This window comes from Schistocerca nitens, chromosome 1 (genome assembly GCF_023898315.1).
Source record: "Schistocerca nitens isolate TAMUIC-IGC-003100 chromosome 1, iqSchNite1.1, whole genome shotgun sequence".
Classification (NCBI taxonomy): Eukaryota; Metazoa; Arthropoda; class Insecta; order Orthoptera; family Acrididae; genus Schistocerca; species Schistocerca nitens.
Window position 1 is genome coordinate 335,435,075 of NC_064614.1, and position 10,635 is coordinate 335,445,709.

The window sequence follows — 10,635 nt, forward strand, 5'->3', positions numbered from 1 at the left end:
CAGTGCACCGGAGTGTTACACAAAATATATTATTGTGTAAATACAGATGTAACATTCGAACTAGCATTCAACCACATGAGAGAACTGCAACTCTATGTATCTGAAACGCATCTTTTGTTGAATGAGATGGTATAGCGCAGTTCAGTGCACTAAAAACCAGCGTCTAAAGCAACAATTTCAGAACTCAGGTCATCATAGTACTTGATGTACGGCACTGATTGATACAACGCACTGGATATTGTGAACATTAGGATTGAAATCCACAACCGATCCCGATACAGTTCCCATATACCACTTCAGCTGAACTACATGGAAGTTTCTCTGAAGTGCGCATCACCCAATTCCTGCATCATCCATACACAACGCAATATTTCTTCCATTTCTAATGACTTCGAGACCTTCGGAACTTGAAACAATAATATACCTCACACACTTTACATGACACCAGTCTGCGGTCTAAAATGTTAATAACTCTTATTTTGTCACCGTCATTCATGTCTAAACAATTGCACGACATAAGACAGATTAAACCTGGGTGCCCGACAGGAACACGAACCGTGGTCCTTTGCCGTTCGCAGTAAGTGCTCTATCCAAGTACCACTTATGTTCCCACTCTTCACTTCACCTAGTTTGTCATCTCCTGCCTTCCAAACTCAATCTCCAGGAACTTTCAAATGGACGCGCACTCCGCTGCAGAGTGAAAAAAAATGGTGCAAATGTCTCTGAGCGCTATGGGACTTAACTTCTGAGGTCATCAGTCCCCTATAACTTAGCACTACTTAAACCTAACTAACCTAAGGACATCACACACATCCATGCCCGAGGCAGGATTCGAACCTGCGACCGTAGCGGTCGCGCGATTCCAGACTGTAGCGCCTAGAACCGCTCGGCCACCCCGGCCGGCGCAGAGTGAAAAGTTATTCTACATACAGTCTAGCAAATCTTGACAAGGCGGTAGTTTTCTGTTTGCATATTAAGTGGAACGCTGACATATTTAAGATGCCCACAGACAGAAAAAAAATTAGAGGTTTCGGGTCAGATTGTCTTGCACACCAAGGTATTCCTGTCGAGCACATTGATGCGTCAGATGTCGCCTTACATTAGGAACAAAAGGTTTTGGTACTCTAATATGCATCTACCACATTTTAGCCTAATTAAGTTGGAATATAATGGAAAAGTAAACTTCTAAAATATATTTGTATCAACTTAGACATTTTTCCATGGTGAAGTCAGATGCGACACTCACATCAGCAAATTCCCAAACGGCTTGTTTGCAAAACCATGTTTAAAGGACCTTTCTTTTTTTCTTTTGAGATATACTACCACCTGTGTTCGTTTTCGCTATAAATTGTGATGTGCTCTGTACAAAAGAAATGCACGATATTAAATGCTACAGTATGTTATATCAGTCAATTGTAATCGCATCGCAGTGCAGTCTTGTTTATCGTAAACCTGTGCCGTAACACCGAATATTCATTCACTCTAGCGTTCAGCGTGGCTTTCTGTTACGGTAAGTTTCGCCTGTCCAGAGCCTAAGTCAGTGGTTCCCAACATGAGGGTTTTCACTAATATGGTATACTCTTAATATTTTCCTGGCTACTGTCCAAACCTTCCCCAATTCTTTTCGTCTCTACCAGAGTTACGGCATCCACTCTAGTCTGTTCCCTAATCCTTGTACTTGTTCTTCTGTTTCCCCCAGTAATTTTAAATGTACGTCCCTCCATTGGTCGCTTAGCAGCCCTCGAATTTTGAATGCTTCTCGTGATGAAACGTTACTTTTCACTGTCACGGGTAAAAATTCGGAAACACGAACTGTTGGCAAACAGTTTCACACGCTATAAAAGCATCGTTTTGAAATATTTACTTTATCAAGAGCACTCGAGACCGCTTCTGCTCATCAATTTATTTATTTTGCTGTCTATCCATGATAGTATTTAAAACTCGTCGTCGTTAATACATTATAACGGCAACTGTTTTTCTGGTAGGGAAAAGTGGTCACTTTCTGTGAATGAAGAAAAATTGTCAGAGAGTGAAATTCTTGCGAAAACATAATTTCTTCTATCCTGAAAGGCCAGCAACCTGCGAAGAGATTTAGTTGATACATAACTGTTACTATTCTAGAGAAAGGTCGATGATTAGTAGCTATTATTAGACGAAAACCTCTTACGAATACTGTTACATTCGCCAAAATTAATTGCATTGAAAGTAGACCATTCACCAAAACTAAGAACTGAAGGAACTACACTACTATTAAAATTGCTACACCACCAAGAAATTTCAAGTAATGCAAGGGAATTCATAGGACAAATATACTAGAACTGACATGTGATTACATTTTCACGCAATTTGCGTGCATAGATCCTGAGAAATCAGCACTCAGAGCAACCACCTCTGGCCGTAATAACGGCCTTGATAAGCCTGGACATTGAGTCAGAGCTTGGATGGCGTGTACAGGTACAGCTGCCCATGCAGTTTCAACACGATACAACAGTTCATCAAGTGTAGTGACTGGCGTATTGTGACGAGCCAGTTGCTCGGCCACCATTGACCAGACGTTTTCAGTTGGTGAGAGATCTGGAGAATGTGTTGGCCAGGGCAGGAGTCGAACATTTTCTGTATCCAGAAAGGTCCGTACAGGACCTGCAACATGCGGTCGTGCATTATCCTGCTGAAATGTAGGGTTTCACAGGGATCGAATGAAAGGTAGAGCCACGGGTCGTAACACATCTTAAATGTAACGTCCACTGTTCAAAGTGTCGTCAATGCAAACAAGAGGTGACCGAGACGTCTAACCAATGGCACCCCATACCATCACGCCGGGTGATACGCCAGTATGGCGACGACGAATACACGCTTCGAATGTGCGTTCACAGCGATGTCGCCAAACACGGATGCGACCATCATGATGCTCTAAACAGAAAAAAATGACGTTTTGCCATTCGTGCACCCAGGTTCGTCGTTGAGTACACCATCGCAGGCGCTCCTGTCTGTGATGCAGCGTCAAGGGCAACCGCAGCCATGGTCTCCGAGCTGATAGTCCATGCGCTGCAAACGTCGTCGAAGCGTTCGTGCAGATGGTTGTTGTCTTGCAAACGTCCCCATCTGTTGACTCAGGGATCGAGACGTGGATGCACGATCCGTTACAGCCATGCGGATAAGTTGCCTCTCATCTCGAGTGCTAGTGATACGAGGCCGTTGGGATCCAGCACGGAGTTCCGTATTACCCCCCTGAACCCACCGATTCCATATTCTGCTAACAGTCATTGGATCTCGACCAACGCGAGCAGCAAGGTCGCAATACGATAAACCGCAATCGCGATAGGCTACAATACGACCTTTATCAAAGTGGGAAACGTGATGGTACGCATTTCTCCTCTTTGCACGAGGCATCACAACAACGTTTCACCAGGCAACGCCGGCCAACTGCTGTTTGTGTATGAGAAATCGGTTGGAAACTTTCCTCATGTCAGCACGTTGTAGGTGTTGCCATGTCAGCACGTTGTAGGTGTTGCCACCGGCGCCAAACTTGTGTGAATGCTCTGAAAAGCTAATCATTTGCATATCACAGCATCTTCTTCCTGTCGGTTAAATTTCGCGTCTGTAGCACGTCATCTTCATGGTGTAGCAATTTTAATGGCCAGTAGTGTAGGTTCTTGACTTACGTTCTGGGTAGGTGGACACCAAATCAAATGTGTAATATTGTTAGAAATAAGAAGACCGAAACCCCTCTCGTTGACTCATTATTTCTTGTTGTAATTAAATACAGAGAAAACGCGAAAGTTCCAGTTTTCTGATCAGTAACTGAGTATTGTAAATGGCTACATCTGATACCAGTGTAGACATTGGTGTGTTAACAGGCACTTCACTGCCTGTCGCCTGATTCGAATGTGCGTTCTCTGCTGGGAGTAAGGAAGAGGATGGTGAGGGTGTGTCTACGGATGACTCCTGGTGACACAATAACAACATTTATTGATCAACTGTTGTACGTTGGTTGTGGGCTCAATGAGCGAGATTTGCTTCCACTCGTAATATTCTTGGCGGCGATGAAGGTGATTGGCGGACGCACACATGTGAGCCGCTGCTGCTTCTCAAGCTGTGCTGACGTAACTCGAATCGCTCCGGCCTTGCAGGGACTTACTGCGGCGGCTGTGACCACGCCCCACTGGCCTCTGATGTGCTCGAGGCTTAGTGGGGAGGGGGGAGGGGGAGGGTGGGCAGAAGGACAGGTCTGTGCCTTGTCACAGCCGACGTCACCGGCGGCGGCTGCCTGGCATTGGCGGGGCAATGTCTGTGGTTCCTGCTCCGATCACGGCGTTCCAGGATGGCCTGTTGACGGCGTCCGACGCTAGTTTGGACGGCGGCGTCATTCTGACACCTCCTAGGTGACAACCTGCATCATGACGATGACTGCGATGGCAGTGACGACCCGGAACTTGTGGCGGCGCTTAGTGACACAGGCTCTGTGTCGCTCCAACATCTCACGATGGACGATGTTGACGAAGGCTGCTGGTCCTTAAATGTGGTTTTCTGCCACTGAAGTCTGCAGTTCCTCTTCCCCAATTGGTCGGTGAATAACCTGGTATTACTCGGCTGGCGGTAACTGACCTGATTACCGTCCTCGACGTCGACACCCTGGTGTGTGGCCAGCTGCTTCTTGTCACGTCTTCTGATGTGCAGCGAGCTGGCTGTTGACACAGCCTTCTCATTCATGTTGCTGAACTCTGCGCTATGCCAACCCCATTATGCCACAGTATCGTAGCACTGAACTGCGCAACCGAATGTAACACACATACGACTTCAGGCTCCCAGTATTCTTTATTCTTCATATTTTAACTAAATTTATTACTGCAAAACTCCTACCTTTAAATAACTTAATCACTCTCACCTTTCGACGCTCTACAGTATTAGAAATTATTTGTCACTTTAAAAGAGGGCTGTTCATTGTTCATAATATAATGTTTAATTGGGCACCAAACTTTGTACGCGGAGTTGGGTGTCAGCTGATATCGTTCAGTTGTAACGGTCTCAGAATGGTTGGGAACTACTGGTCTACACGCTACACTGTCACAGATGTTTGCTCATGCCTGCAGCACGCTGTTGTCTTTAAGCAGATGAAGGAATCTCATCACATGGGTAAGTGTTGGATTGCAGATTCAATCGTTCTGCATTCAATCTCAGCTATACTTACCAAATCGTCTGTTACTAATCGCTTCCGTCACCTCCGAAAACAGTGATTTTTACTATAACTGCCAAAATTAGTTGCTTCACAAGCCGGAGTAAGTGAATACCATGCTACAGGACCACACTGTCTACACGAGGATGGTGTATTAATCACCTGGTGATATGGTTCTTGGATATTGGGAGAGCAGGTATTGACAATAACATATTATGTGTTTTTCATACTTTTGCTAAAGTACTGTGTGTTCAGATGTTTATGTCTACCCGCCATTGCATCAGACAAGCTGCGAGACTGCACTACGGACATCTGGAATCATTGTAACTACACTGATTGTCACAAATGCTGAAAGAAGCATCGTAAAGGGATCTTAAAGTGAACTACACATTCGAGTCGGACCCGAACGTTTCATACGGGCGTAAAGTTTGCTTGTTATGTCTCATCTAAGCTTACGTCGATTTTAGGGTCTGTAAAGGACGATATTCGTTTGGACAAGGCGGATGTCTACCATATCCTCTGCAGTTGTGATCCGTCACACACTGATCACGCCACCAGGACGTTTGAGTTCGAGCACATCTGCTATTGCCGATAATTGCCTGTCACCGGTCATCCTATGGAATACAACAAGACAGAGTATGTGGCGTATGCTTACTGCTATTGTAACAGTGTTATTAAGGAAGCAGTTCTGATTAAAAGTCGCAAGTGACCTTATAAATAGAGAACGGAGGTCTTTGCTTATATTGTGCTTGGAATCCTGTCTTTCTATGCTCAAACAACAGAAGAAGAGAGTTAACAATCCTTGCTCGATCCATTGGCAATTAATTTTCAGTTTCCAGAACGTCCGATATTTGTCTTCTTTGCAGAGCTTGGTCTTTCTGGATATGCCCTATTATGGTTCGTCGTCGGCGTAGACCCTGCTATAAAAGGTTTCAAATTGACTTGCCGCAGTGCTCTCTCGGTGCATTTGTGGCTTGACTATGACGTGACGTTGACCTATCGAAATATCGGTGGTTGTCTAAGACGTCACCCAGCCACTCTCCCGTAAACTCTTTATTTTACACACTGGTAGAAACTCAAATTTTACAGATTTAATTTTACCTTGGCGATAATTTGAGCGCCAAGGAAACTCTTTCCAGTCTTAATCTTCCTCAGCGTATATTGTGTTACGAAGTCACATGCTATTTATAAGATCATCGGTTTCAGTCTATTCGACCATCTTCTGATCAGTCACCAAAAAGTGAACAGTGACTGCTGATGATGTTGATACGTGATCGTGGGATAGAAAATCAAGGTGATGATATCTCATATTGGATTCTATATAGGTTAAGTGAAAGAACTTACCCATTACAGTGGAAATTTATCTCGGATCGCAAGAATAATTAATGGTTTCAAGTGAATAAAACAGGGCCCAGATCTTGTAATTATCAATAAATGTTGTCGGAAGAACACACATGGCATTTTTAAAAACTTAAAACTGACTCCTTGGCTTCTACCGAATTTTACTAAGCTCGTTATGCTTATCCATGACGTCCAAAAGGCGCTCGATAGTGTTGCTCAGGTCGATGCTATTCGACGACTTCCATTAAACGTTCCATATCGGTCAAATATCAGTCGGCACTATCGACTAGTAAACAAAATAAATGCTTATGGAACATTGGATCTCTATTGTGATTGATCCGGACACTGCCTAGCTGACCTCAGCATGTCTATCTTGACAGGAGAAATTACGAGGTGGCCGTACAGCTTCGAATGTTTCTTGAAGGGGCGTACTACACCATCACCGTTCGCCATAAGATGGTTCAAATGGTTGAAATGGTTCTGAGCACTATGGGACACAACATCTTAGGTCATCAGTCCCCTATAACTTAGAACTACTTAAACCTAACTAACCTAAGGACATCACACACATCCATGCCCGAGGCAGGATTCGAACCTGCGACCGTAGCATCCCCGCGGTTCCGGACTGCAGCGCTAGAACCGCACGGCCACCGCGGCCGGCCGCCATAAGATCATTGGAGAAAACAGCCCCTCAAAAGAGCTCACTGACCATTTCGTAGCGCTGTGCGTGATGTACAACAAATATCTGGCGAACATGTGACGCACTAACTCTGACTCAAGTACTGACGTGCGCGTACTTGCTAGTCGGTTGTATGGAATCATCTTAGTAAGACTGGTCAAGATGGAGACTTGACAGACTGACAGAAAGCAGTTCCCACACCGTGAATTTAATGGCCTAGCTTCTTGATGTATCAACAACGACTGTTCACTCTGTCTACAAGGAATTTTATACCAGTCGTAACACCGGCCGGGGTGGCCGAGTGGTTCTAGGCGCTACAGTCTGCAACCGCGCGACCGCTACGGTCGCAGGTTAGAATCCTGCCTCGGACATGGATGTGTGTGATGTCCTTAGGTTAGTTAGGTTTAAGTAGTTCTAAGTTCTAGGGGACTGATGACCTTAGAAGTTAAGTCCCATAGTGCTCAGAGCCATTTGAACCATTTTGAACCAGTCGTAACAAAGAAACATGGCGTAAGAATAGTATCGTTAGAAGAGCTTAACCATTAGGGACTAGGGACGAGTCTGTTTATTCACAACAGAAATTGTGGCTTTCAATGAATGCAGGTATAAATGAATCAGTTTCCAAGTAATATTGCAATATGGAAAGTAGTTTACTGGAAACTTGTAGTGTGGTCAGGAGAGTGGCGATATTGCCTCTTCTTAAATGCTACAACGCGTCGAATTCAACCTATTACCCAGTGAAGCGTTTAAATTGGTGTGCGTGGTGTTGTTGTTAAGTCGGGAGCTGATTATGGAAGGTTTTGGAGATGTTCTTCGTGTTATAACTCGAGTACATTTAATCAGATTAATTTGATCATGATTCAGAACGTTCATTTCAACATTCTCGAAGTGTTTCCCTTTCTTCTGTATCACCATGATAAGCATGCTGTTGACAATCCCGTCTTCCAAGATGACAACAGCTGTGTTTACAGCAAAGCCGAGACAAGCCGAGCCCTGACACGCACACAAGCCGAAAGTCGTAGTCACGTGCAGTTTGTCAGTAAGCATGTCTTCCTGGTTTGAGAAACACAGAGGTAGCCTTTCCCTCATCGACTGGGCTGCTATGTTACCTGTCATTATAGCTATTAAACATCCGGGACAACTTGGGACAGCGGGTATGAAACCCAGCAATGAACAAACCCGAGTTAAGGGATCTGTCCATCAGTGAGCAGCTGGATATGGCACACCTAAAGAAACTTATTTGACTCTCTCCCTTGTTGCGCTGAAACCGATATTTAGTTTAAAACTGAAGGAGGAGAGAGAGAAAGGAACGGAAAGAGAAGGAATTATTGATATCAGCTGCATCACGACTTTGGGCGGCATCAGCGGCGACGAGTGAAGAAGTGTGCCGGAAAGGCATTCGAACCCTGGATTCCCTGCTTGCTACGCAGCTGCGTTAACTACTTGCTCTATCCGTAGACACTGTTTATCGCAGCTACACGGCACACCTCATGGCTAACACATACTCCCAGTGAACTCCACCTATCAGCATCTCCTGTTCATGTCCTCCATGCTCACTACCCTGAGATTCTCGCAGGAAGTCGGAGATACTAGCGCACCCGCACTGAAGAAGGTGGATACATTGCCCACCCAGGAGAATCAATTATACGAATGCATCGCGTCTGTTCTTCTGAACATGTCCGAAAGAACAGAAACCAGGCATACGTAAAAGCCGTTCTTTAGGCCACGGGCATTGTCAGACCATATTGCCGTGGTATCTCCTTGCTGGCGAGTGATTTTGTGCGGTGTGCTGACGAGCTGGGGAATAAAGTTGACAGCCCGGAAATGTCTTCTGGGGCTGATGCTTTTGCATGTAACGAAGTCGCAACAGCACAAGTAATTGGTAGCGAAATACGAGAATACCTCCAGACAGTTGAAGTACTGTATTGCGAATGGCAAGGTACCATCACAATATGCGATTTCCTCCCTCGACATAAATTTACAGAGCTCCTAATGATTCAGTCTAGGACAGGATCAGCAACGACGTGCGGAAGGCACACGACTAAGACGTGTGGGCGGCGTGCGGGCTTCCTTTCTGTGCTGTGCTCGGTACTGCTCGAAAGTACAACGATTGACACACAGGATTCATCATTCTGTGTATCAAGAACCACTCAGTAGTAAGATTTCAGGCATGGAGCACATAACAAAATTGCTGGTACTAATAATAATTTTCCTGAACTCACACGCATTATTCCACTGTCAGTTACAACAGATTTTGGTGGAACTGAAAGAAGCGTATGGAGAGGTTATAAATTACTACGAAGTACGTCAGTTAAGCCAACGGCCATGCCTGTAAAGGCTTATCGTTTTAAAATTAGCTATTGCTGAATTTGTGAAGGAAGAAAGCGGGCAGGAACGAAAAGTAGAACATCCGCAATGTACTGCAGACCTCGCATTTTAAGTGGATTTGACTGCCCACTGCCGACAGTAAGAAAACGCGAGCTGGGAAAAGAAAACCTCATGAGGCTTGAAGAGGATGCATTTAAAAAGAAAATCGCATTGTGGAAGGGACTAATGCTTGACAAAAGACACCGTTCATTTTCCAAATCTCACTGGTGCTAAAGAGAATGCAAGGTCAGAAAATTCATTGTGGCCTTGAAAGAATTACAAAGATTGTTTTGCAGACATTTTGAGGAACTTCCAGTTTTACTTCTGTTTTGAACTGTTTTAGAGACCGTTTGCCGTCTCGGTAGAAAGCAACCATGTGCTTGTACAGGTGGAAATGATCGATCTGTAATGTAATCGCCGTTTAGAAGGCCAATACTTTTACGTTAAAACCTTCTAGGAGTTCTACGTCGTTTACCTCGGGAACAGTTTTCATGTATCCATTATGAGGTTGCAGAAGCGATAAAACACTACGATCAGAATGCTTTCTTCCATAACGAAACTAAACAAGTGAAGCTTACGTGGCAAACTGAGTACGAAAATACGTGAAATTGTATGAGTCTGTCCGTTATTTTGATGGTTTGTGCAAGCTAAAAATTATATCATCACCGCCTCAAAAATAATAAAACAATATTGATTTCTTTAAATTTTTGTTGAAGAATATGCATTATGAAATCAAGTCGTGTGCAGTATGAATGCACTGCCATTTAAATACAGCACGTTCTCAGTTCCCCTCTCTTCCGCCTCCTCACACTCAGACAGCATGGCTTGGCATTGCGGAAATACAGTATACAGCTAGGTGAGAGGGCTATGTCATGTAAGTCAGAAGCGTGCTCATGTGCTGAATTCTTGGTTGTTCCAGTTCTAGGATTTCCTACCACATGTTGTTGTTGTGGTCTTCAGTCCTGAGACTGGTTTGATGCAGCTCTCCATGCTACTCTATCCTGTGCAAGCCTCTTCATCTCCCAGTACCTACTGCAACCTACATCCTTCTGAATCTGCTTAGTGTATTGATCTC

At 44.5% G+C, this 10,635-nt stretch overlaps 1 protein-coding gene across 1 annotated transcript in view; it reads right to left on the reverse strand.

Moving 5' to 3' along the window:
• LOC126246160 (nephrin-like) overlaps positions 1 to 4,710 on the reverse strand; it is a 115,248-nt gene extending 110,538 nt beyond the window's left edge. The window contains exon 1 of the mRNA XM_049948377.1: positions 4,614 to 4,710. Within this exon, the coding sequence (XP_049804334.1) occupies positions 4,614 to 4,710 (97 nt within the window). The remainder of the gene's footprint in view (positions 1 to 4,613) is intronic.
• Between the last annotated feature and the right edge of the window lie 5,925 nt (positions 4,711 to 10,635).